We start from the raw sequence: 27172 nt of genomic DNA on the forward strand, positions 1-27172 counted from the left end.
TTAATTGAAATTGTGGTGACTGCTCTGCTCATCCCAGTGATAAAATCTTGCAGATTAGTGCTGTTCTCAGCATTGGCTGGCTGCACATAAAATCACCAGAGAACTTTTAAAAAGGATTTCCCAGGAATTGTGACTTATTTGGTCTGGGGTGAGTTCCAGACATCAGGGTTTCATTTTTTTGGTAACAGCTTTATTGAGATAAAATTCAGATACCATGTAATTCACTCACCCGAAGTATGTTGTCCAGTGTTTTTTAGTATATTCAGACTTGAACATTCCTAAGTTTGATTTTAAACACATTGTCACCACCCAGAAGGAAACCCTGTACCTACTGGCCCACCCGCCCAACCACCAGCCCCAGGCAGTCACTTTTAACTTCGTCTCTACAGATGTGCCTCTTCTGCACATTTCATGTAAATGGAATCATACAATGTGTGTTGTTTTGTAAGTGGCTGCTTTCACTTGGCATCATGTTTTCACAGTCCACGTGCTGAATTCTTTTCATGAATAAGACTCGATTGTGGGGCTTTACCACGCTTTATCAGTTGATAGAAATGTGGGTTGTTTCCACTTTTTATGAATAATGCTGTTGTGAACATACTTGTACAGATTTTGTGTGGATGTTTTCATTTCTCAAGGAGTGGAATTGTTGGGTCACATGGTACCTGACTCTGTGTTGAACATTTTGAGGAGCTGCTCAGCTGTCTTCCAGGGTGGCTGCTCCCGTCCACATTCCCACCAGCAGTGTATGAGGTTCCACTGCTGCCTGTCCTCGCCAGCACTAGCTCTGGCTTTTTAATTTCAGCCATCCTAGTGGATGTGAAGTGAGGCACAATCACGGCTCACCGCAGCCTCCCCATCTTGGGCTCAAGCAATCCTCCCCACCTCAGCCTCCAGGGTAGCTTGGGACCACAGGTGTGTGCCACCATGGCCAGTCAGCTTTTTTTTTTCTTTTTTTCCTGAGATAGGGTCTCGCTTTGTTGCCCAGGCTGGAGTGCAGTGGCACCATCTTGGCTCACTGCAACCTCAACCTCCTGGGTTCAAGCAATTCTCCTGTCTCAGCCTCCTGAGTAGCAGGGATTATAGGCATGCGCCACCACGCTCAGCTACTTTTTGTATTTTTAGTAGAGACAGGGTTTCCTCATGTTGGCCAGGCCGGTCTTGAACTCCCGACCTAATCATCTGCCTGCCTTGGCCTCCCAAAGTGCTAGGATTACAGGCGTGAGCCACCATGCCTGGTGGGATCCAGATTCCTTCTTTTGTATGGGGGCATCAGTTGTCCCAGCACCACTTGTTGAAAAGGCACCAGTATTTTTCCTTAAACTTTTTATTTATTTAGAACACAGACTGCAGAACAGTATGATGGATCTCCAGCTCCAGTTGTCATCATCCTGCTATTCTTGTTTCACCTCTCACCGCCTTTAATGTTTTTTCAGTATTTTAAATTCCATTTTTAAGTTTTCCAGGTGATTCTACTGTGCAGCCAAGGTTGAATTATTTAAGTGGATTTGCAGAATCTTATGACATAAATTTGTTGATACTCTTCATTCCACAAGAGGGAACGAAAGGTTACTCATTTAAAAATCTTAAACATCTTAATATTTAAATCTGTCCAGGAATCTCATCTCCTGTAAGATCATATATTGTCTTTCTTGGCTGTTGACCGGTTTCTGGAAATTAAGGTCAGAGTCTTTGCCTGGGTCAGAGCTGCCGTCCCCACGCCGCGTCCTGCAGAGCCCTCCATACAGCAGTCCGTTCCGCCTGGAGTTCAGGGAGGCTTTAGACCCAGCTGTGGCTGCTGCGCCTCGACCTGTTTTCGTCTGTAGCTGCGGTGCTGTTCCTGGTCTCTGCTGCTGCCTAACTCGGGGTTTTGTCTCCTAGGTACATCCCCACCGCGGCTGCCTTTGGCGGTTTGTGCATCGGCGCCCTGTCGGTGCTGGCCGACTTCCTGGGGGCCATTGGGTCCGGCACTGGAATCCTGCTGGCAGTCACTATTATTTATCAGTATTTTGAAATCTTTGTGAAAGAACAGGCCGAAGTTGGTGGCATGGGTGCTTTGTTTTTCTGAATGTTCAAAGACTTCATTCTGTGCGTGTGAAAGGGAGAACATCTGGATGGATCGCTTTTGTCAGATGACACTGGTGATTCCCCTTTTCTCCCCTCAGTTTCTTGTTTCGAGTGCTGGCTGACCCGTCTCTGAAACGGGCACCGAGCTAAGTCTGTGTGCAGCATTAGTACCCGCTGCCTTAAAACTCAAGTTTACATTATTCATTTAAAAAAAGTACATCTAGTGTTGCCTGTAATGCTGGAAACCAATGTATCTACCTTGCTGTGTTAAATCATGACAGTGAGATGGTGACATGGATTCGTTTTGCACATAACATTCAAAACACTTAATATTGCCCCCACTTGTTTAAAAATAAATGTAGTTCAAATTGCCACTTTCCAGTATTTTTGAGCTTATTTAATGAGTTCTGGAACATTTATATCTAATCTATATTTTAGATAATTACTTTTTATACTTTTTTAACTCATGGTATCCCTACTCCCCACCCCACCTCATTTTTATTTGTCCCTTCTCAAAGCAGCCACTTAGCCCACATGGGCAAAATCAAGTGTCCAGTTATTTCTGTCACTAGAAACAACTGCTTCTAAGGCTCCTCCACCTCCTCCTCCCTTCCTAGTGACAGCATCATCGTGCTGTTTGCCTGTATTGGCCATGCCTTCTAACTCCAACCAGTCACTTGACAATACTCTTTCAAGATACTAGGCCCTGATTCTTTTCTGTTTAAATCCCTAAAGCAAAGATCTAATTCTCAAGCAAGGTCTGTAGTTAGTGGGGGTGAACAATGAGTAATTCATGCTAGGAATTTGTGTCTGTTGTACTCACAGCAGCAACATGAGTGTAAACAGTAGACAATAAATTTTATTTAAGAAAACTGACTCAGTTGTGTTGGAAAAAAATAAAGAAATCTGATATTAAACATTTTCTAAGATAATTTGTATAAGTTCAGTGTATTTATAAGAAGTCCACCCTGAGATGCCTATAAAAGTCAAATGTAATTACACTTCAAACTTTAATCCTAAATTATTGACGGACAGTGACCGACTTATGGGTAATCATATATGTGACTAACATTGGGGAGGAAACAGGAAAACAGTGATCTCAAAACCATATCCCAGTCTCCATTTAAAAGCATAGTTCTTGGTAAATCATTTTGAAAACTATGTGCTTTATTTCCTAAAAGATCAAACTTAATTTTTAAAAGCCACCCTTTTCAGAAGTATGGGTTTTCATTGCTGTTTAGTTTCTTAAGTGTAGTATGTCTTATGTAGCTTATGCTTAGAAAGCCAAATAATCGCAGGGGCAAGGCAGATAAAGGCAGGCAGGATGTTAACAATGGCTCGGAGAGCATCCACCTAGGGCCTCAGACCACTGTTACCATAAAAACATCGACCCAGTGTTATGATGTCCGATTTTTTTTCCCTAAAGAAGGTGGAAATATGGCTTTTAATAATAGGAAACCTTCAGTTTTTCAATGCAGGGCAAATAAACATTTTAAAACAGTGCCAGCCAGACTGCCAGTTCTCAAACAGACTGAATTTCCAAAGCACAACCTTTTCATGTTTATAAAAAATAGAAGTGGCATTTAGGGATACATCCTAGGATTTGGCTCTCACTTCTAAGTGGCACTCTTAGGAAGAAGGAGAGGATAAGGGTCAGCTGCAGAGGTCATTCCATGGGGAGTGGCTGGGGAGGAACTGGGCTGTGTGGAAAGACTGGGCTGCGCTTCTCTCTCGATTTCAACGATAGCCTGTGGCTTTGAGAGCTAAGAAGAGTTAGAGCTGTGAAGAATCACAATGCCTGTGATTGAAATCAGGATTTGAAAAAGGGTTAGAGGCACAGGGGAAGGCTACCATTATAGGAAGTAGTTGGATCTTAATTTTCACATGTATAGGGCTAGACAGCTTCATCTATAAAGTTCTGTATTTCCATAATTGTTTTATCTTTAGGAAGTCCAGTGTAAAGATCTTAACAGTTTCACTCAGAAAAATATCCTGGGCTCAGACAGTGAGCCTGTCGACAAATGGATACTCTGTAGCATTCTGGCATTAGCACCCTGATTTTATCTGGAGAGCCCTTTCATCTGGTTCGTAGGGCCTGGCTTACCCACTGGAGCCAGGCTAGAAACATGACTTAGGGCTGGATGGGAATCGTCCTGAGACTTCTGTGGGGGCCAGACTGGAAAGTCCTGGAAAATCGTGGAGCTGCTGGAGGCCCTAAAAGTCAACACAAAAAGAGCTAAACTCACTCAAGAGGCTAAGAAAATGGCCCAGGAACACTGGTAGAACTGCTGGATGACAGGGTTTCAGGCTGGAATGAAATGGGAACCACATCAATCTGTAGTTCTTGCTCTGAAGTACTCTGTATTGGGTTTCACATACTGGCTCATCTTGCTGGTTCTGTTCATGGTTTAACATCAAGATATTACTGCCCCAAACCATATCGGTCTTATGGATTTGTTTTTAGAAACTTCAAGTACTCTTTGAGGTAAGGATAGGAAAAGAGATCCTCAAGTATGTGCAGATGCTTGAGGGATGGCCCTGAATTTTCATTACACTCCTAGCCTCGGTGTAGTGAATGGAATCTACCATTTTCCTTACTTAAAATTAGCTGGTTCAGCTTCAGTAAATAGGTGGACTTAAACTAGTTGCGGATTCTACTGAATCCTACCCTAGGTGGATTCAACTACCCTAGATAGTAAAAATTCAATTAGAAGAGGCCAAAGAGTCTTTTTTTCATTTTAACGCCGTTTTAAACACCAATGGAGTACACGGTTATTTGCATGCCCAGCTACAGAATTTTACAGTGGGGATTGAGAGTGGAAATAGTTGACCTAATTGGGAACTCAGGTCTGTTTTCCTGTACAAATATCCCTGTCTACCAGACTAGACTAGAAAAGTAACTGAGCTGTAGTTAACTGCTGTTGAGCTTAAAAAAACTGGAGTAAACGTACTTGCATTTATCTTCTTTTTTGTTAATTTTAACTGGAGTTATTGAAATGAGGGTCACAACCTACCTGTAATTGCAATTCCATACCACCACCACATCTGTTCTGTGCTTTTATTTTAGGAAAAGCTAATGGCAAAGCTACACGGAACTAAGTTGAACACAAAGTCTTAGTGAAGAAGGCCTGGTGGTCTTGCTTACAAAAATGGCCAGGGTCATATCTGGCCTTAAAATTTCAAGAAGGGCACTTCAAATGGCTTCGCATTGGCATGTTTCAGCGCTAGAGCGTAGGAATAGACCCTGGCGTCCACTGTAAGATGTTCCTCAGCTACCAGCGCTGTGGAAAGCAAAGAAAACAACTTAGACCACACCATGAAGGAAGGACAAAACATCTTATTCAATCAGCATTTTCGGAGCAAGTACTATATGCCAGTTCCTATGCTAGATGCTGGCGATACTTTTTTTTTTTTTTTTTTTGCCTATAAGGATCTTAAAGAATAAAGACTATAAAGGCAAGATTACATTCCTAGCATGAGACAAGAACATCAGGGATGATGATTTGATGTGTTGGAACAGTAAAGTTGGAAGTGTGTAGAGCCAGTCACTAGACCTCATTGACAGCTGGGGTAGGGCTGTGCTGTTCTGAAACGAGATGGTGCTGATTATGTAGGATCTTAGGGATTCCGTCTTTGCTGCTGCTAGGGGATACATATTTTCCCCGGGCAAGTTAAACTGTGTGCGTGTTAGGACTGGAGATACACTACCAAGAATGAGGTCTCAGGACCTTATTACCACAGGCTTTCATTAAAATTTCTGTTTCACTCAGATGGAGGTTGCCAGATGTAAAATCAGCCTCTTGTTTTCCTAGCCGCTTGTTTGGGAACAAGCTTGGGGACCTTTGCAGGCAGGGAGCATGTCCTACTCACCTGGGCATAGCAGGTGCTTAGTAACTGGCAGATGCTACTCTGTGGCAAACTGATCTTTTTTTAAATTATTATTTATTTTTTATATTTTTGAGATGGAGTCTCGCTTTGTCACCAGGCTGCAGTACAGTGCCACGATCTTGGCTCGCTGCAACCTGCGCCTCCCGGGTTCAAGCGATTCTCCTGCCTCAGCCTCCTGAGTAGCTGGGACTACCAGCATGCACTACCACGCCTGGCTAATTTTTGTATTTTTAGTAGAGATGGGGTTTCACCATGTTGGCCATGCTGGTCTGGAGCTCCTGACCTCAAGTGATCAGCCTACCTCAGCCTCCCAAAATGCTGGGATTACAGGTGTGAGCCACCACACCCAGCCAGCAAACTGATCTTAAAGTGTAATACCTTCCTTCCGACTTCTCAAATGTTGCTTGTTGAATAAATGGTTTTATTACTACGTTTTGATTCTACTAAAGCTAGGCACTTCGGTTCTTTTATCCCTCCTCCTTTATAGCCACAGTCGCCCTCTCTCCACCTCCCCTCACTTACCTCACTCATTCTATTTTTTCTCCCTCTTCTAAGACCAAAAGGGAAGTTAAGAAGGTGGAAGGGAGAAGGAAGACATTTTTAAAAAAGGATACTCTTCTACTAAAAGATAACCCCGCATGGCATTTCACACTTGCCTACGTCACCCTACTTTCCACACACCTCCTCAAAGGGAGGGGCTGTTATTGTTCCTGTTTGATGAAAAAAGCCGAGCGAGGCTTCGGAACCTGTTTGACGTGACGGCTAATTGTGGTCCGCGGAGCCCCAAACCGAGTCGGGCCTGGGACTCTGAGCTGCGCTGCCTCGTACTGACTGTCACGCCTTTCTCTAAATACATGCCAGATAAATTATTGTATCTATTCAGTATGATTATTCTAACTCTGGCTTTGAGCTGTCGAAGTGGCCTCTACCTTAGACCTAGTTTTTGGAAAGGTGAAGCTGGAGTGGAAGCTGTCGAGGGATCTGAAATCTGATTTTATCCACATAAATCACAGCAGCCTTTGAAAGACACACTCAGATTTTCAAACAAATAACAGACATTTCAAAACCAGGCGCCCTGCTTATTCAGTGAAACTGTAAGCCGCTGACACTCAGGGAAAAGCTTAAGAAACTGGTCTTCAAGCTTCAGGCCAAACAATGCTTCAAGTCACATTTGAAGTAATCACTTGAAAACAGTAGAAAAATCAGGTGTCAATTACCTAAAACACTTATACCCAATAAAATATTCCCGTGATGAAAAGTGTCTGCTTCTTTCTGGAAGAGTGACAGGGATTTGCCAGCCCGTACGGAGGCGCTCCTTGAAAGGCCCATGCCATGTCTCCATACCGTATCTCCTCTCATGGTTTTATCAAAGGAGTTTTCTCTCCGTAAGCTTACCTACTGTTTACAAAGTCCCTAAAAGATGGGTGGCCAGGAAGTATACAATGCATCTCCATGACCAGTGATTTCTTTTTTTTTTTTTTCCTTTTTGACGGAGCCTCGCTCTGTCACCCAGGCTGGAGTGCAGTGCCGCAATCTCGGCTCACTGCAAACTCCGCCTCCCAGGTTCCCACCATTCTCCTGCCTCAGCCTCCCGAGTAGCTGGGACTACAGGCGCCCGCCACCACACCCGGCTAGTTTTTTGTATTTTTAGTAGAGATGGGGTTTCACCGTGTTAGCCAGGATGGTCTCGATCTCCTGACCTTGTGATCTGCCCGTCTCGGCCTCCCAAAGTGCTGGGATTACAGGTGTGAGCCACCGCGCCCAGCCTATGACCGGTGATTTCTAAGGGCCACACAGCTAGTCTGGTGTGTTATGTGAAAAGTATATTACACCAAGTATACAGGAAATACCTCAAGTATTTGTTGGAGTATCATCAATTTCTCCTCGAACATATAGCCTCCACAAAGGATTGTCCCTCATACTAGCATACTCGAGGAAAAGCTAACAGCTTCTCTACCCACACCTTTGCATCACTATGGATTGAAGGTTTAAAGTGTAGAATCGTTTTGGCTACTCAGCAGGAATGTCATTTGGGCCGCTATGTAGGAGAAAAAGCCCCTACCAAAAGTTTGCACTTGACCCAGAATGCTTTGCTCCTACTTTCAAATTCTGTGCCACCCAGAAAGGAAAATTAGTAGTGGTCACCTGCAAGTTTTACAAGTTGCCAGGCATTTGACTTTAGTGGTATCAAAAAGAGAAAGATACGGAGTTATATTTAGTACCCAATTTGCTGGGATGGGGACGGGGAAAACTGGAGAAAGCTGGGTGGCGGTCTGGAGAATGCTTACCATGGAGTCTCTGCAGCAGGTCATTCTTGGGTAAAGATATGACTTCCACAAATTCTAAACAGACAAAGTGCAAGTGAAAACCAAGCTAACGTCAAGCGCCTACCAAAACAACTCAAACTGTCTGCAGCCATCACCACTACAACAAGCCGTACACACTCGGTCACGAGGAGCTGTGGAACATACCTCCATCCCCTGGAAATAAACAGAAGGAGAACATTTCAGCAAGGCCTGGAGCGGTCACATGGGAAGACTTTTATGCAAGAGGCGTCAAAAAGGCTTTAAGAATTTCACAGAAACCTGGGTCTCTGCTCACTTAATTTATAGACATTGTCAAACTCGAGCAGTATGAAGTTATTGTTCTCCACATAATGTTAAGTGGCAACATTTAAAGCATATTCGATAAGATGTATATTTTTTATAGATATGAATCTCCATATTGTGGTAAAATATACAGAACATATAAAAACATTTTAACCACTACAAAGGTACAATTCAGTGGCACTGAGTAACATTCAGAATGGTGCGCAACCACCACCAGTATCCATCTGCAGAACTTTTCATGACACCCAACAGAAACTCGGGATCCACTCAACACTAATTCCCCATCCCTAGTAGCCCTTACTCTACTGTCTTCCTCTTACCAGTTTGTCTATTCTGGGCACCTCACATAAGTAGAATCACAGTATTTGCCCATCATGTTACCGCATGTTTCAGCGTGTGTGTGTGTTTGTGTGTATATTACATTTTGTGCACGCATCCATCTGCTGGCAGACACTTGGGCTGTTTCCACAGAGGCTGCCATGAACACAGGCACACACGTGTCTGAGTCCCTGTTTCAGTTCTTCTGGGTGTAGACTTAGGAGCTGAAATGCCAGATCATATAATAATCCTGTATCTAATATTCTGAGGAACTGCCAAACTTTTCCACAGTGTGTTATATGTGCAGTTCAAAAATTAAGATTTATTTATTTATTTAGTTATTGGAGACAGGGTCTCACTCTGTAGCCCGGGCTGGAGTGCAGTGGCGCAGTGACGGGATCTTGACTCACTGCAACCTCCGCCTCCTGGGTTCAAGCGGTTCTTGTGCCTCAGTTTCCCAAGTAGCTGGCACTTCAGGCACCCACCACCACGCCCAGCTAATTTTTGTATTTTCAGTAGAGACGGGGTTTCGCCATGTTGGCCAGGCTGATCTCGAGCTTCTGACCTCAAGTGATCTGCCCACCTCAGCCTTCCAAATTATTGTGATTACAGGCGTGAGCCACCGTGCCCGGCAAAAAATAAGACTTAAAATTAGTTGCAGTGGGATACTGAAACTTAAATATGAACAACTGAAGAGAATAAGAAATTAAAGAATATCACGGATACTGATTTACTGTGGTGCACCTATAAATACCCCCTTTAAAAGGATGGGAGACAACACAGAACTGACAGAGACATTAACAGCTTTTGAATCCAAAGTTGCTAAGGATATTATAGAGCGAAGAGAAATACTGAATAAGCTGCTGCCCCTTAACAATTACTTAGGCCTTTTTTTTTTTTTTTTAAGAGAGACATGGTCTCATTCTGTCACGGAGTGGCGCCATCATAGCTCCTCCAACTCCTGGGCTTAAGTGATCCTCCTGCCTCACCCTCCAGGGCAGCTGGGACTACAGGGGAACTGACGCCATTCTTACCATACACGTGAAGACGGAAACCGGGGTGATTTAAGTTTCTCACTGTTCACTATTTAAGCCTGCAGCTCATCTTACTAAGTGGGAATACACTTCATATAGAAAACAGGGAAATATGTCATTTAACTTTTTTTTTTTTTTTTTACAAAGAAAGCATAAAGATCAGTGAAGTGGCAAAAGAAAAATGCTAAAATACATGATTAGGAAGAGACAAGAATATTGATGAAGTCTGTTTGAAAGACCAATTCTTTCTATGAAAGACTACATTCTTTTAATAAATCAAACTAGCAGCAAGTTCCAAGACACGTAATGCAACCGCACCACCTTCAACACAGCCGACGCGCACATACCTGGCTTTGGCTTCGGCCTGGCGTTTTCGGCATCATCTCCATTAATGGTGACTGTCACGATGTGTGTGGTACAGTTTGACAAGCCTGGGTCCATACAGACCGCTGTGGAGAGAAGGGACAGTCAGATGCGTCAGTCCCTTTGGCATTTGTTTCACTACGGTCTTAGGAAGAAGATGCGTCTCGCAGCTCAGCGCTGATGTGGAGGTGATGCAGGAAAACTAGTTCTCACATTTGGTAGGCGGACCTGCAGGCTGCAAAGCATCTGGGTACACTCACTCTCCCCAGAGCGCCCGAGTCCAGCTTGCTAGGTCTGCGGGGTTAGATGGTACTGACAAGTTGTAAAACTCTTCACTGCATCAAACTCAAAAAATCTTCCAGTGATGAGGGTAGCACATGGATGAGGTGGGTGAGCAATAAAACTCAGGGTGTGGGAAATTCCAAAGGCAATTTATTTGTCTTTTGAAACAGAGTTTCACTTTGCTCTTATTGCCCAGGATGGAGTACACTGGCGTGATCTCGGCTGACTGCAACCTCTGCCCTCTGGGTTCAAGTAATTCTCCTGCCTCAGTTTCCCGAGTAGCTGGGATCACGGGTGTGTGCCATCTGGCTAATTTTTGTATTTTTAGTAGAGATGGGTGGGCTTTACCATGTTGGCCAGGCTGGTCTTGAACTCGTGACCTCAGGTGATCCACCTGCCTTGGCCTCCTAAAGTGCTGGGAATATAGGCGTGAGCCACCGCACTCAGCCAAAAGGCAATTTAATTTCATTAATTCTCCCCCAACTTCAGGCCTTTCTGGCTCCAGTTTCCTCCTGGGTGGGGAGATTCACTTACACTCAGTGACCAGTCCTAATCTATGATTTCTCTTCAGTTAATTCTGAGCATAAAGAACACCCAAATAATCCATCCTTTCCCATACTGAGGAATCTATTGCTTGGTGAATTTTCAAGTAATACCAACCTGGAGAACATTCGGCAACGTCCCCTTTGTAGCCGGTTTCTTCCTCAAGCTCCCGGAGAGCAGCTGCTTCTGGGGTTTCACCGTCGTCTATGAGACCTGTAAGTTCAATCATTGATATGATGGGAGCGGGAAATCCGGTTCTTTGAACCCCTCATTCTTCTTCTTCTTCTTTTTTTTGAGATGGTGTCTCGCTCTGTTGCCCAGGCTGGAGTGCAGTGGTGTGATCTCGGCTCACTGCAACCTCCGCCTGTCCAGGTTTAAGCAGTTCTCTGCCTCAGCCTCCGGAGTAGCTGGGATTACAGGCACCTGCCACCATGCCCGGCTAATTTTTTGTAATTTTAGTAGAGACGGGGTTTCACCATATTGGCGTCTCACCATATTGGCCAGGTTGGTCTTGAACTCCTGACATCGTGATCTACCCGCTCGGCCTCCCAAAGTTCTGGTATTACAAGTGTGAGCCACCGCGCCTGGCTGAACCCCTCATTCTAACACAGCTGCTACTGCACTGCGTTAGAAGTATCAGAGCACTGTGAAAAGTGGTCTTACAGAAAAACCTGAGGATTGGAACTTTTTTTTTTTTTTAAGATAGAGTCTCACTGTCGCACAGGCCAGAGTGCAGTGCTGCAATCTTGGGTCACTGCAACTTCTTGCCTCCCAGGTTCAAATGATTCTCCTGCCTCAACCTCCCGAGTAGCTGGGACCACAGGTACACACCACCACGCCTGGCTAATTTTTGTACTTTTCGTAGAGGCTAATTTTGCATTTTTAGTCTCGCCATGTTGGCCAGGCTGCTTTCGAACTCCTGGCCTCAAGTGATTCACCCACCTCAGCCTCCCAAAGTGCTGGGATTACAGGCTTAAGCCACTGTGCCCAGCTTGGAATTTTTATAGAAACAAAAAGGCAAAAGAATATAACTCTGAGCAGATGAATCAGGTTCTGATGGCATCACCCAGTCATCCTAGTCAGACCCAGATCCTTCATGATCCTTCCTGACCATCTCCACGCTGCTCTGCACAGCACAGGAAGCATCTGTGAGATGTGACTTGGTGGTGGCTAACTGGCTTAGGCTTGGGAGCTTGCTGTGTGACTGCAGCACAGGAAGCCGGTTCATATTCTGCTTCCTTACATGTAGGATGCTGTCAGCATCACCTGTCTTGTCTTCCTCCCGGTAAAACACTGAGGCCCAGGAATGAAAGGCCAGAAAGGAGCAAACTGGTGGACGTTAGGTGACTCCCATGGCCACTGTGAGGAGTGAACAGAGAGGCCAAGGAAGAGGAAGGGAGCAGCAATGCAGACTCTTGTTTCCTGAAAGGAATTAAATATAATGAGGCTAATCACACTTGTAATCCCAGCACTTTGGGAGGCCGAGGTGGGTGGATCACCTGAGGTCAGGGGTTCGAGACCAGCCTGGCCAACATGGTGAAACCCTGTCTCTACTAAAAAACAAAAAAATAGCCAGGTGTGCTGGTGCGCACCTGTAATCCAGCTACTCGGGAGGCTGAGGCAGGAGAATTGCTTGACCCTGTTAGGCGGAGGTTGCAGTGAGCTGAAATCATGCCACTGCATTCCAGCTTGGGCAACAAAAGCGAAACTCCATCTCAAAAAAAAAAAAAAAAGATAAGAAAAACTCAGGCTGGGTGCAGTGGCTCACGCCTATAATCCCAACACTTTGGGAGGCTGAGGCAGGAGGATCACTTGAGGCCAGGAGTTTGGAGCCAGCCAGGGCGCCAAGCAAAAGCCCATCTCTACACAAAATTTAAAAATTAGTCGAATGTCGTAATGCACGCCTGCAGACCCAGCTACCCAGGAAGCCGAGGCAGGAGGATCACTGAGCCCAGAAGGTCGAGGCTGCAGTGAGCTGTGACTGTACCACTGCACTCCAGCCTGGACAACAGAGCTAGACATAGTCTCAAAAAAAGAGCCTGGGCATGGTGGCTCACTCCTGTAATGTTAGCACTTTGGGAAGCTGAGGTGCGCAGATCACTTGAGCCAAGGAATTTGAGATCAGCCTGGGCAACATGGTGAAACCCCATGTTTACAAAAAATACAAAAAATGCGGTGGAAGGATCACCTCAGCCCGGGGAGGTTGAGGCTGCAATGGGCTGTGATGGTGCCAGAGCACACCAGCCTCAGCAACAGAGACCCCATCTCAAAGAAAAAAGAAAAAGTCAGAGAATAAATTATTAATGTTAATATTAAAAGTAATTAAATAGCCCGGCCAGGCGTGGTGGCTCAGGCCTGTAATCACAGCACTTTGGGAGGCTGAGACCAGCCTGACCAACATGGAGAAACCCCGTCTCTACTAAGAATACAAAATTAGCCAGGCGTGGTGGCACAAGCCTGTAATCCCAGCTACTCAGGAGGCTGAGGCAGGAGAATCACTTGAACCCGGGAGGTGGAGGTTGTGGTGAGCCGAGATCATGCCATTGCACTCCAGCCTGGGCAACAAGAGCAAAACTCTGTCTCAAAAAAAAAAAAACAAAACACGTAATTAAATAGCCTTCAGTAAAATGGTGAGGAAATGAGAAAAATGATAGTTGTTAACCATGTTACCACTGGCTGGCCTTTTAAAATAGAAAACCTTGGCTGGGTGCAGTAGTTTAGGCCTGTAATCCCAGCACTTTGAGAGGCCAAGGCTCTTCATTTTATTTACTTTATAATGCTTTTGTTGTTATTGTTGTTTTAATAATAAAGTCATAGCCAGTCCATTTGGAGGAATAGGAGCTAACAGAGGCTGGGCACGGTGCCTATAATCCCAGCACTTTGAGAGGCCAAGGTGGGTGGATCACCTGAGGTCAGGAGTTTGAGACCAATCTGGCAAACATGATGAGAGCCCATCTCTACTAAATATACAAAAATTAGCCAGGCGTGGTGGCTCATGCCTATAATCCCAGCTACTAGGAAGCTGAGGCAAGAGAATCTCTTGAACCCGGGAGGTGGAGGCTGCAGTGAGCTGAGATTGTGCCACCGCACTGCAGCCTGGACAACAGAGCAGGACTCCGTCTCAAAAAAAAAAAAAAATAATAATAATAATCATATGCCACTAGTAACAAATAGATGAGATTGAATCTCTTTAGATGGGAATATTGCAATAAAGTTCTACAATAATATTGGGCAATAAATTCTTCAGAGTTTTAATTACTGTGCAATGGAAAAAAAAATGCTAGCTAAAATGAAGAGTCTCCTTGGCCTGTTTCCACACAGCAGAGCAAAGTGTCTTCTCCATTCATATTTCTTGGAGTTACGAGCCTGGCCTAGGCTGGGCACGGTGGTTCACGCCTGTAATCCCAACACTTTGCGGGGCCAAGGTGGGTGGATCACCTGAGGTCAGGAGTTTGAGACCAGCCTGGGCAACACAGTGAAACCCTGTCTCTACTAAAAATACAAATATTAGCCAGGTGTGGTGATGCACGCCTGTAATCCCAGCTACTCAGGAGGCTGAGGCAGGAGAATCGCTTGAACCCAGGAGGCGGAGGTTGCAGTGAGCTGAGATCATACCACTGCCTCCAGCCTGGGTGAGAGAGACTCCATCTCAAAAAAGGAAAAACAATAACAACAACAAAAAGCCTGGCCTACTTATCAATGGAAATTTCCTGTCGGGCCGATGGCTAATGACAAACAATGAAATAAGCTGAAAAGGGGAAGGGCAATTACTCAAAAGGCTGGAGATGACCGGGTGCGGGGGCTCACGCCTATAATCCCAGCACTTTGCGAGGCCAAGGCAGGCAGATCACGAGGTCAGGAGATCGAGACCATCCTGGCTAACACGGTGAAACCCCGTCTCTACTAAAAATACAAAAAAATTAGCTGGGCGTGGTGGCATGTGCCTGTAGTCCCAGCTACTCGGGAGGCTGAGGCAGGAGAATCACTTGAACCCAGGAGGCGGAGGTTGCAGTGAGTTGAGATCGCGCCACCGCACTCCAGCCTGGGTGATACAGCAAGACTCCATCTCACACACACACACAAAAAAAGGCTGGAGGCAGCATTGCCAGGAGGAGGGTGGGATGGTGGGAGGTGGCCTTGTGTCACCTTCACGGGTTCAGAGGGTTGTTGGGGTGTCCTGGGGGCCTCGCTACGAAATTGTTTAGTTTTACTTAAAACCACAAGGACAGATTAAAAACTGCAGAGCTGAGCTTTGCGATTCTCAGGCTTTCCCCTGGTTCAGGCCAACATCCCTAAGCAGCAATTGGATGTTGAGTGACTCACCTGCAGGGAACTCTATGCAGTAGCCCCCCATTGGTGGCCGGAACTGTTTCACCAGAACGATACACTCATAGTGAAGCGTTCTCTGCAGCACGGGGATGACTGCGACACCTGTCACCAGGAAATGGAACCAAGGAAATCCCTAATGAGAGGTCAGCAATGCCAGCACCTTGTTCAGCGCAAGCTAATGAAAACCCCAGACTTTAAGAAACTCTGCTTTAATCTACAATACTGGCAGTTAATCTTGGAAGCTATTTTAAAAATGTAATTAAAAAGAATCACTTCTATGTTGTTTACACTTTCTTTTTTTAACAAAAAGCCTGTTTGTCAGTTTCTTAAAATGAAAATCAGAACTAAAACGAAACACTTCCTACAGGTTCAAGGATGTAAGGTTGCCAGCTACACCACCCTTCCACAGACCCACTTCCCAGCACGTGGCAGCCCTACCACTGGTGAGGCCACAGCCGTCCCTGTGCTCCTGGGCCAACTTCGAGCAAGAAATCAAGTAAGCTCCACTGTGTGCAATACATGCTAGCAAGACTGACTTTCCAGTTCTAGAGTAAAAGACCTTTTCTCTCACGTTATTTGGCCTTCATTAAAACATAAAACAAAAACGAGTGGGTTTCAGAAAACACAAAGTACCCAGGAGGGTCCCCTGGCTCCACATAGCTTCCCGTCTGTGAAGCCAGCAGCTGCAGCACAGCGACTGTTGGCTTCCAGCAAAAACGGAAACCAAAACCAAATGGAAAAATAAGAAAAGCCTAGTGCCCAACTTCCCCTCCACCAGAGTGATTCTCAGGATTGTTTGTGGGCTCTTTGCAGTCAAGGCATTCATGCCTGGAGGGGAGGGTGAACGGAACAGGCTTTGCCCGATTAATTCCATGTCCTCATCAATCTGTAAAGCAAGCGGTCCATAAGCATAAAAGTGTGCCAAGTAACTTTTCCAAACTAAAGGCTCTCACCTAGATCCTTCGAACGGGACACAAGGATTTCTAGAGTCATAACACGTCTAGACACAGTGTGTGGCTTCAAACTACATTGATTTACATTTAGTTATAAACATAGAACAACTTCCCCTCAAAACACTGTTTTGAGCTTAGATAGCAGAAGCCAGAAGTTACTTATAAAGAAAGCTTAATTTAGTTACATGGTACGGCAAAAACTAACAGGAGATTTAAAGACACAACATAATAGGAGTTAACTTGGTTCCGATGAAAACCCTCTTAGGATCACAAGTGCTAACTTCCGTTCTAAAGGGTTGGAATAGGTTTGCACTCCTACCATCCGCAGTCTGTTCTTTCCTGGTTGTACGTTTCACTGATTCCCAAGTTCTGTTCAGGCAGAGAAGAAAGAAAAAGTCGTTAGTGCTAAAGAGGAGAATTTTCTTAGGTTTTCTGTGTACAACCAGAACGTCTTAAATTCAATGCATGCAAATGTACTCATGATATTGGTCAAGAAGACCACAGCAATAAAGGTCTGCATTAAAAAAGCTAATTCTGCTTTCCTATAGCTTCTGAAAATTAACAGTGAAAACTCTTGCCACCCTACACCTCACCCTCTGGGTGCCCCAGAAACAGAAAGCCTGCTGAGCATGTGAGCTGCCGCTTTCTCAGAACATTTTAGTTTGGATCCTATGTCTCTGGGCAAAGAGCACAGCCAGTGATGGATTAATAAGCAGGTAATGCAAATGAAGCTGTAGGAAAAGGCTCGCCCTGTCTCTAAGAACAAAAGCTACTGTGGACAACGTGAACTATTGAGATTTTTCTATCATTTCGCTTTTTAAAATATGTGACCTAAAATACACAATTTAAGAAGGAAGAACCTTCCCATTTATTAATGGAAGAATTATTCAATGTAGGCAAGTGTGAGATCTTATCTAGAAAAAGTGGGCTAACAGTACAGTCCTGCTCTCTTGTATAGCTTTGTTCCTGTTGGGCTACTGGTTTCTGACTGGTACCCAACTCAGTTTCTGGGTAGCATCCGTGCTATTCTACCTTCTGGCCTTGGAACACGGGGCCCAGTTGAACAGTAAGCCCAGTTACTGAATCAATTATGCAGCTTAAAGGGGTGAGGCATAAAAGGAACATTCCCCCTTCACTCTCTCCTCCCTACAGTAGAAAAAGCAATGGTAAGAGACCGGAGTGGAGAAGCAAACAATTTTAGGATCTCTTTTAAAGGAAGTGAGACATGTGGGTGGCTCTGGGGCTTGGGATACAAAGGAGTTACCACCTGTATCTCAATAGTAAGAGTTCCAAGATACCCTCCTCGGAAGAACACTCCTGCTCATGCTTTCTATCTGGCTGTCCTTAAAATTGGGACCTTGTCATATTTCCATTAAAATTGTTCAAATATTTAATCTGCTTTTAAAAAAACAAAACAAAAAGACTGTCTGGAAATTGTAGGTCTTTCAGCATCGTACCCAAATTCTGCAGGGCAAATATGTCGAAATGAACACAGGAAAATCAAACAGACTTCTATGACAACTCACAGCCGCCCAACATTCCTGTTAGTAGCAAGGAGCTGACCAACAAGCAATGCTGGTAAGTAAATCATACAGATTGCAAGAGATGAAACACCTTTTGGCATAGCTCTCTCTGCTGCCTCCTAAGGTTAGTCCTAAAGACTGAAGAAGACAGTGCTGGGAAAAGCACTGAAGGTCCCATCCCAAACACTAGGAATAAGGGAAACAAAAAGAGGAGCATCATTATCGTGGTTAAGGTGAAGGAAATAAGCAGTAACGAGCCGTAAATCACGAGTGATAAAACAGAAATGCATTGATAAGAAATCGTGAAACAAGACTGCCCCGTGAGAGCTCCAACAACTGTAGAGGGCCTGTGAGATGCGCACCTGGCTGGAAGTCCGCTCTTAGTCTCTGCCTGCCTACCAGCTGGGCCCAGAGCGCCAGCCTCCTGGAGACTCTTCTCTCCTTTGTAAAAAGCAGGAAGGAGTATGTTACCTCCGAAACCTCTTCTAGCTTTAGGATTCTGCTTCCAGTGAGATCATCCTATTCCTAGTCTCCTTTGTTACAGGAGAGCCTGCTGGCCTTCCTCCCTCTAGTTCACCAACACGAGAGGCGGGAGGGTCACGGGGGTGACTTCAGCACTGTCTTCAATGTCAATAAAGACACACACTACTGGAATATTTTTATATTTCTAAAATCAACCCCACATCCCCTTTCATGAATGAGATGGTGGAACACAGGATTCTCTAGCTGCTATTTTCTCTCTTAGACTCGGTCCTCTATATCCGTGGGTTCCACATTCGTGAATTCAATCAACCACAGATTGAAAATATTTCGGAAAAAAATGGATCTATATTGAACATGTCCACGCTTTTTCTTGCGTTTATTCCCTAAGCAATAGAGTACAACAACTGTTTACACAGCATTTGCAATGTATTAGGTGCTGTGATTTCTCTAAAGATGAAGTACATGGGAGGATGTGCGTACGTTATAGGCAAATACACATTGAATATATGCAATGTCACACCAGGGACTTGAGCATCTGTGGATTTTGGTATCTACAGCGGGGTCCTGGAACTAACCCCGACAGACACCAAGTGACAGCTGGACAGGTTGAGAATTCCTTACCTGAAATTGAGGGGCTGCAAGTGTTTCAGAGTTTGGTTTTTCAGATTTTGAAATATTTGCCTTACCCTCTGGGTCTTATGCAGGCCTTTTTGACATTTTCAACAGTACCTTTACCCCACAGAGCAGAAAATAAGCAAAAGGACCCCACAGTGAGTCATGCACGTAGGCCTCAGCCCTGTGGAGCGTGCTGCCGGGAAACCGCTGCTGGGGCGTTCGGCCTGCACACATGCCATTTCATGACCCTCTGTGGGCGTGCCCACGGAGGGAAGCTGCTGTGTGCGTACAAAGGATATATCGGGCCGGGTGTGGTGGCTCATGCCTGAAACCCCAGCACTTTGGGAGGCCAAGGTAAGAGGACTGCTTGAGTTCAGGGGTTCGAGACCAGTCTGGACAACACAGTGAGACTCTGTCTCTACTAAAAAAAATCAAAATTAAATAAATTTTAAAAATAAAGGATATGGCCGGAGGCGGTAGCTCATGCCTGTAGTCCTAGCACTTTGGGAGGCCAAGGTGGGTGGATCACCTGAGGTCAAGAGTTTGAGACCATCCTGGCCAACAACCCTGTCTCTACTAAAAATACAAAAATTAGCCAGGTGTGGTGGCACACACCTCTAGTCCCAGCTACTTGAGTGGCTGAGACAGGAGAATCGCTTGAACCAGGGAGGCAGAGGTTGCAGTGAGCTGAGACCACACCACCGCACTGTAGCCTGGGCAACAGAGCAAGACTATGTCTCAGAAAAATTAAATAAAAAATAAAAATAAAAGGAGATAGCAGAGCTGAAGGGGAGGGTCCCTTTTCCCCGGGGGGGACACTGAATGCCTGTGCTGTATGCCTGTGTTTTGACTGAGCCTGTCACATGCATTCAGGTGTGGAATTCTCCACCTGGGGCATCAGGTTGGCACTGAAAAGGTTTTGAATTTTGCAGAATTTTGAATTTCAGATTTTCAGATTAGGGCTGCTCAACCTGTACACACAGGCTTTTATATCCGGTCAGAGATAACACATCCTATAACTTGTACATCGTGGCATACTGGAAAGTACAAAGATTAATTCTTCAAAGGGTGACATTCTGGTATGAGATATTAGTGCTTTACGTAAGTCCTCTCCAGAGGCCAGGAAAAAAAACCTATGTATGCAAGAATGGACATGACCATGCTATAAATATGGTAGTTTGGTGGATTTTACAGCCTATTCCCAATCTACTGAAACGGATATTCTGGAAGTGAGACTTCATCCTATTTTCAGAAAAGTCCTCATGTGATTCTGATGTACATCCCTGATTAGGAAATGCAGGAAGGGCAGAAGACCAGTCAGGCGAAGAGATAAGCTGGTGCGAATACATCTTTTTTTTTTTTTTTTTTTTTTTTTTTTTTTTTTGAGATAGAGTCTCACTCTGTCGCCCAGGTTGGAGTGCAGTGGTGCGATCTCGGCTCACTGCAAACACCACCTCCTGGGCTCAAGCAATTCTCCCGTCTCAGTCTTGCCTGAGTAGCTGGGATTAGAGGTATGTGCCACCACGTCCGGCTAATTTTTGCATTTTTAGTAGAGATGGGGGTTTCACCACGTTGGCCAGGCTGGTCTCGAACTCCTGACCTTAAGTGATCCACCTACCTTGGCCTCCCAAAGTGCTGGGATTACAGGCGTGAGCCACTGCGCCTGGCCTCAAATACATGTTTAGACTCATTAGAGTTGAGGGCTATGTTTTGTGTTATAAACTTAATTTGATAGGAAAAAGAGAACCAAACTGTATCACTATACATTGGGTTCCAACCTCTCTATAGTTTCACAAATAAAAATACATTTGAACATACGGTGCTCCCTAAGACTTGGGCCTTGCCACATTTCTGTATTGGGTTTGGGCCCTACTTATTTCATACATTTAGTTTTCCATATCAAACTCACTTGGCATTTTAAGTGAAGAGTTACAGTCTTGCATGGTCGATGGATCATACTGTGTTTAGCTTTCTTACTGCTGGTTTTAATTCAACAGTGCTATCTATCTCTTAATATGTTCCCCACAGCTCTCCTACAAAAGGCCTTCGCTAGTTCAGTAGACAGATATCATCAAAGTTGTTTACTGGCAAGTCCACGTATTTGCATCTTGATCTATTTCATCACAAGGAAACCATGTACTCTTACTGGATCACTTTGCAAATGGAGTTTTCATATTGATGGATTTGTATCATGTGATCTGGTTACTAAATTTCGTTCTCATTCTGTTGTGCTCCTTTTTATAGTTCACTAAGTAAAAAATTTATTTTCACACTATTTTCTTCTGAGAGTTTACCGTATCAAAAGATTACTATGTAAAAATCTGGAAAGTAAAAGAAAAAGGGTTAACCACATAGCTTTTTTCTCATTGTGCTAGTTTTCCTTCCGGCTTTTTCTTACACATTATTTGGCAGAGTTTGAAAAGCATATACACACTTTGCTACTTTGTTATCAACTTAGGAAGTTTTCCCGTATTGCTAGGTTGCCTTCAGAATCTGCTTTTTAGACAGCTGCAGAGATTTTACCAAGATAATACGCTATAACAATTCATTTCCTATTTTTAAGATATTTAGGTTGCTTTCAGTTTTTCTGTCTTTTAAATTTTTGGTGAACATTTTCTATACATAAATTTAATTCTGAATACTAATTTACTTAATACTTTCTTTTGCTGTTGGTTTTTTTTTTTTTTTTTTTTTGAGGCAGAGTCTCAGTCTGTCACCCAGGCTGGAGTGCTATGGTGCGATCTCAGCTCACTGCAACTTCCACCTCCCGGGTTCAAGCAATTCTCCTGCCTCAGCCTCCCAAGTAGCTGGGATTACAGGTGTATGCTACCACGCCCAGCTAATTTGTGTATTTTTAGTAGAGATGGGGTTTTGCCATGCTGTCTAGGCTGGTCTTGAACTCCTGACCTCAACCGATTCGCACCCCTGCTTGGCCTCCCAAAGTGCTGGGATTACAGGCGTGAGCCACCATACCTGGCCCTTAACACTTTGTTAAAACTGGGATTACTAGGTCAAAGGGTACAATATTTTTAGGGCTATTGATACATATTATGAAATAGGGTATACAAAATGTTTTTTCCTGATTTACATTTCCATGAGGCAGGCGCACATACCTCAAAATTAGCAATGTTGTTGTTTTCTCTTTATTTCTTCTAATTTAGAAATTAAAAACTGATTGTACTAGAAGGAAGCAACATGTACTGTTAATTATTCTGTCGCCTTATCAGCTTAAATTAGGTTTGGCCCAAAAGTTTTAGGTCTATACTTGTCTACTTAGGGAGAATGGTATTAAAATAGTTTTCTGATTAGTTATTGTAACACATTTACAACCCAATTTTATTCAGCAATTATAAATGATCCAAACATCCTAACACCGGAAAAACAGCTAAATTAGATTCTTTATTTAAAACAGTTTACAAAAAAGAAAACATCAAAGTTTATGTAAAACACTCAACGGATAACCTGAGAACCCAAATAATGGACATTTTATAAGAAAAAAAAAGTTTACCTAGTTTTACCAGTAGGATCCATGTACGTTGTTTTTTCAAGCTTGACCCATTTTCCTTCTGAAATTAACTAAAAGGATATCAGATAATAAGTTGGGAAACCTTCAAACCAAGTTGTTTTTATCTAAAAGGGTTTTTTCTTTCACATTTCCTCTGTCCTTCCCCAGACTCCCAATAATCATGTTTCCTTCCCAATAACTTGCGGGCACGTTTTTCAGTTCAGAGTAGGTAGGTATTCAGGGTTAGTTTTTTTTAAAGGGCCTTTCTGCTTCTTTTTGAAATTTCTTGGGGTTAGTAGTAACAGGTGAAAAGAAATGACAGTCTAAAAACTTCCGGGAGTTGGTGGCGAGGGTGGGGCATGGAGGTAACCGGAAGGGAGCACATAGGGTGAGGGTCTCCTGGGACGCTGTTGATGGTCTGTCCCCTGACCTGGGTGCATACAACACAGGTGAGTTTAGTATGTAGAAACGGCCATCTCTAGACACTGGTATTTTCCTGTCAGTGATGACACAGGAAGGCGGACTGTGGGGAAACAAGGTCCGGGATTGGATCTCCTATCATGACACACGGGTTTCCCACCCAACCGCAGGCGGACACCCCAGGTTCCTTCTGCCTAGACATTGGGGAGTTCTGGTGTTGAAGACTAACTTACCTATGGCACTATACTGAACTGGGAGGAAAGCGTCACTGCGTATAAAGCAGTAACCTTTTTCCTACTATCCTATCTTTCACTTCTTGCCAGCAGCAACCTAATAATTCTCAGCAGATCTGTTCACAGACAACACGGAAAGATTTTAAATCAAAAGGAATTCCAGAAAGGTGTCAAGATCAGAGTTCCAAGATGAAGGATTTAAAATTTATCCACTGCAATGGTTCCTGCAGGAAAAGACTTTTAAAGCTAAATTGAATAACACACAGACATACATTGGTTCTAGAACTCATTGGAATTTAGACTACAATTAACAACGTAGGTTTTCATTGTTCTTAAACACTCATGTTGCGACCATAAACAGCCAAGTTGTGACAACTACATATGAAATATCTGAGTCCTCAACTGCATATATTCTTTCTTCTTCTATCTAGGGAAACACAGTAAGGATTAAGAATTTTTCTGCCAGGAGCCCAAATCTACCTAGAGTCTCAATTTCACTAATATACACACCTACTACTCCTCCCACACAAGAGCAAAATGTGCCTGAGCCCAAAAAAGGGAGTAGGAAAAATCTTCATGACCTTCTTCAAGAATGAAAAACCACCATTTGTAACCACAAACAGCCTATGTATTTGTATTAAACTCAGATTTATGTGGGGGAGGGAAAGGAAAGTGAAAACCAAGTTATACCTCCTCTGAAATAATATATTGTTTGCCATTCTGAGAAGATTCCGTTGGTTCTTGGCTCTCCATTTTCAAACCAGTCTTTACAGCCCTCAGGTGAGAAGTTCACCCTGCAAGATAACGAGATTTGTTTAGGCTAAAATTATTTTTCTGAATTAAACATTAATCCCCAGGCCACTAGTCAAAGTATTTAAATAGCAAAAAATTCATCTACCATCAACGCTGCCTGTCTTAGTATCTGAGGGAACTGTCACAAGTGGAAACGTGAACAGGGAGGCCTGGGGATAAGGCAGGAAGTGACAGCAGTCCCAGTCACACTCAGCCACACCAGCCAAGTTCCTGCCGTGCCTGTTCTAGGCACTCAGAGGTCGATGTTCTTCATCAGATTTTTCTTTTTTCTTTTTTTTTTTTGAGAGTCTCACTCTGTCGCCCAGGCTGGAGTGCAGTGGCAAGATCTCAGCTTACTGCAACCTCTGCCTCCTGGGTTCAAGCGATTCTCGTGCCTCAGCCCGAGTAGCTGGGACTACAGGCGTAGGTCACCACGCCTGGATAATTTTTATATTTTTAGTAGAGATGGGGTTTCACCACGTTGGCCATGCTGGTCTCGACCTCCTGACCTCAAGTGATCTGCCCTCCTTGGCCTCCCAAAGTGCTGGGATTACAGGCGTGAGCCACCACGCCCAGCCTGATTTTTCTGACTCCGAATCTTAAATTCTTTCCAAGGGAAGACAGCAGAAAGATTCTTTATCACTCTCCATGTCCACCTCTCAGTCTTTTATCCATCCTTTACACCTAACTTTACTTATTTTTTGAGATGTAAGGTCTCATTCTGTTGTACAGGTTGGAGTGCAGTGGCGAAATCATGGCTCACTGTAGCCTCTACCTCCCAAGTTCAAGTGCTCCTTGCATCTCGGCCTCCTGAGTAGCCGGGATTACAGGTGCATGCTACCACAGCCAACTAATTTTTTAAACTGTTGGTAGAGGTGGGGTCTCACTATGTTTTGCAGGCTGGTCTCAGACTTCTGGGCTCAAGCGATCCTCCTCCCGCCTCGGTGTCCCAGAGTGCTGGGATTACAGGCATGAGCCACTGTCCTCACCTCCCCAGTTACTTTTAAGTTTCGGCAGGTATCAAAGTCATAGTTGCAGAGAAAGGATCGGGTAGTACTACAAGTTCTGTTACAAATAGAGCAGGCCCTTATCCCATTTATTATATATTATTATTTCCTCTTTCTTTATTCCTTCATTTTTGGACCCGGCCTGTCCGAAGGCCAAAGTCTTTTTTTGTTACCCACATGGTTGATAATTCAGCTGTATATAGAATTATAGGCCCAAAGCCAATTTTCTATGAAACTGGAAGGCATTGCTTAGCTGTCTTGCTTCTGATGCTGCTGTTAAGAAGTCCAAAGCTATTCTTATTCTTCATCTTTTTGCCATGTCCTCTGTTTTCCTCCTCTGGAAGCTTGTAGTTAGTCACACTTTCATGTTCATGTTATTGTACTGAGAAGTCAAGTGGGTCCTTTCCATCTGGAAACTTCTTACTATGCTTCTTTACAGGGAATTTTTCTTGAATGACTTCACTGTTAATTTCCTCCCCTGTGTTTTCTCTGTTGTTTAAGAACTGTTACTTAGACTAGGCACAGTGGCTCACACCTGTAATCCTAGCCCTTTGGGAGGCGAAGAGTCTGAGACCAGCCTGGGTAACATCAGGCATGGTGGTGGGCACCTGTAGTCCCAGCTACTCAGGAAGCTAAGGCAGGAGGGTGACTCGGACCCAGGAGTTTCGGGTTGCAGTGAGCCGAGATCACACCACTCGGCAAGAACCGAGATCCACGGTTCTCTAATCTATGCCACCTAACTTCAGCTTCAAGGAAAATATAGTCCACCCAGCATCAACTCTCTTCCCAACTGTCTTAGAAGAAAAAGTGAGTCTGCTCTTTGTTTCTTCTAGCACTCAAAGTAATCGTACTACCCATCTGATCTTCAATGTGTACCCGAGACAGCAAGCTTCCCTATCCTAAAATACAATCGATAACAAACTAACTGTATGGATATTCATCAAGTGCCTTTACAAATCAAGTATCTGACTGACTATCACAGGTAACCTGGCTGAGTCCCCTGTGGCCAACCTGTGAAAGGTGAGATGACGCGTTAGAAGAGTGGCGGTGAGGCCGGGCACGGTGGCTCACGCGTCACACCTGTAATCAAGAGCACTTTGGGAGGCCAAGGCAGGTGGATCACGAGGTCAAGAGATGGAGACCATCCTGGCCAACACGGTGAAACCATCTCTACTAAAAATATAAGATTAGCTGGGCGTGGTGGGGTGCACCTGTAGCCCCAGCTACTGGGAAGGCTGAGGGAGGAGAATGGCTTGAACCTGGAAGGCAGAGGTTGTAGTGAGCTGAGATCACGCCACTGCACTCCAGGCTGGTGACAGAGTGAGACTCCGTCTTAAAAAAAAAAAAAAGTGGCAGTGAGTGGGACAAAGATCCCTCCCTCCTGGACCTCACTTGCTAGTGAGGAGAAAGGAGAAACAGTGAGGAAGAACAAAAATTTATGTCAAGTGACTCAGCGTTTCATGAGAAAGATTAAAAAGGATGAGAAGTGTGGGGAAGATGGAAAGAGTAATCTACATGGAGTGATCAGGCAAGGCCTGTTGAATTTGGTGACTTCAGAATGGAGACCTGAAGGTAATAAGGAAGTAAGCCAGGTAGAAGTTTAAATATTTAGAGACAGTCATTTAGCATATTGAAACCTGCAGCCCTACTAAGAAAACAGGCACTTTTTCCTTTGAAAGTACCACGATGATAATTTATTAGGTAAACTTTTTTTTTTTTTTTTTTTGAGATGGAGTTTCGTTCTTGTCGCCCAGGTCGGAGTGCAATGGCGTGATCTTGGCTCACTGCAACCTCTGCCTCCCAGAGTCAAGCGATTCTCCTGCCTCAGCCTCCTGATTAGCTGGGATTACAGGCGCCCACCACTGCGCCCAGCTGATTTTTATTTTAGTAGAGATGGGATTTCGCCATGTTGGGCAGGCTGGCCTCGAACTCCTGACCTCAAGTGATCCGCCCGCCTCAGCCTCCCAAAGTGCTGGGATTACAAGCGTGAGCCACTGCGCCTGGCCACTAATAAAGAGTATTTCTTTGGAATGCATCAGCCTCAAAGGGAAATGGTATTGTGCAGCAATCCACGGATTCTGTAATGACAAAAATGTGCAAATTCAAAAGTATATTCTTTACTATGAGATTCCCAAACATTTCAGAAGGACTATAAGAGTACCTCAGAAATTTTAAGACACAGAAAAGGAATCTTGTTTTTAGCACCAT

At 44.3% G+C, this 27172-nt stretch overlaps 2 protein-coding genes across 3 annotated transcripts in view; one reads left to right on the forward strand and one right to left on the reverse strand.

Moving 5' to 3' along the window:
• SEC61A2 (SEC61 translocon subunit alpha 2) overlaps positions 1–2939 on the forward strand; it is a 41528-nt gene extending 38589 nt beyond the window's left edge. The window contains exon 12 of the mRNA XM_037983333.2: positions 1882–2939. Coding sequence (XP_037839261.1) covers positions 1882–2068 — 187 coding nt within the window. The 3' untranslated portion in view covers positions 2069–2939. The remainder of the gene's footprint in view (positions 1–1881) is intronic.
• A 2172-nt stretch (positions 2940–5111) lies between these two features.
• Positions 5112–27172, reverse strand: part of NUDT5 (nudix hydrolase 5) — a 28429-nt gene continuing 6368 nt past the window's right edge. The window contains exons 2-10 of one of the 2 annotated variants that reach the window (XM_008002263.3): positions 23856–23959; positions 22516–22583; positions 16706–16755; positions 15428–15535; positions 11222–11317; positions 10264–10365; positions 8427–8435; positions 8244–8297; positions 5112–5348 (exon numbers count right to left, since the gene is read on the reverse strand). In XM_008002263.3, the coding sequence (XP_008000454.1) occupies positions 5239–5348; positions 8244–8297; positions 8427–8435; positions 10264–10365; positions 11222–11317; positions 15428–15535; positions 16706–16755; positions 22516–22583; positions 23856–23918 (660 nt within the window). In that variant the 5' untranslated portion in view covers positions 23919–23959 and the 3' untranslated portion in view covers positions 5112–5238. Of the gene's footprint in view, positions 5349–8243; positions 8298–8426; positions 8436–10177; positions 10366–11221; positions 11318–15427; positions 15536–16705; positions 16756–22515; positions 22584–23855; positions 23960–26901; positions 27043–27172 lie in introns of those variants that run through there. The other variant, XM_073018722.1, reaches the window with a different exon arrangement.

The sequence above is a fragment of the Chlorocebus sabaeus genome, chromosome 9 (genome assembly GCF_047675955.1).
Source record: "Chlorocebus sabaeus isolate Y175 chromosome 9, mChlSab1.0.hap1, whole genome shotgun sequence".
Taxonomy (NCBI): domain Eukaryota; kingdom Metazoa; phylum Chordata; class Mammalia; order Primates; family Cercopithecidae; genus Chlorocebus; species Chlorocebus sabaeus.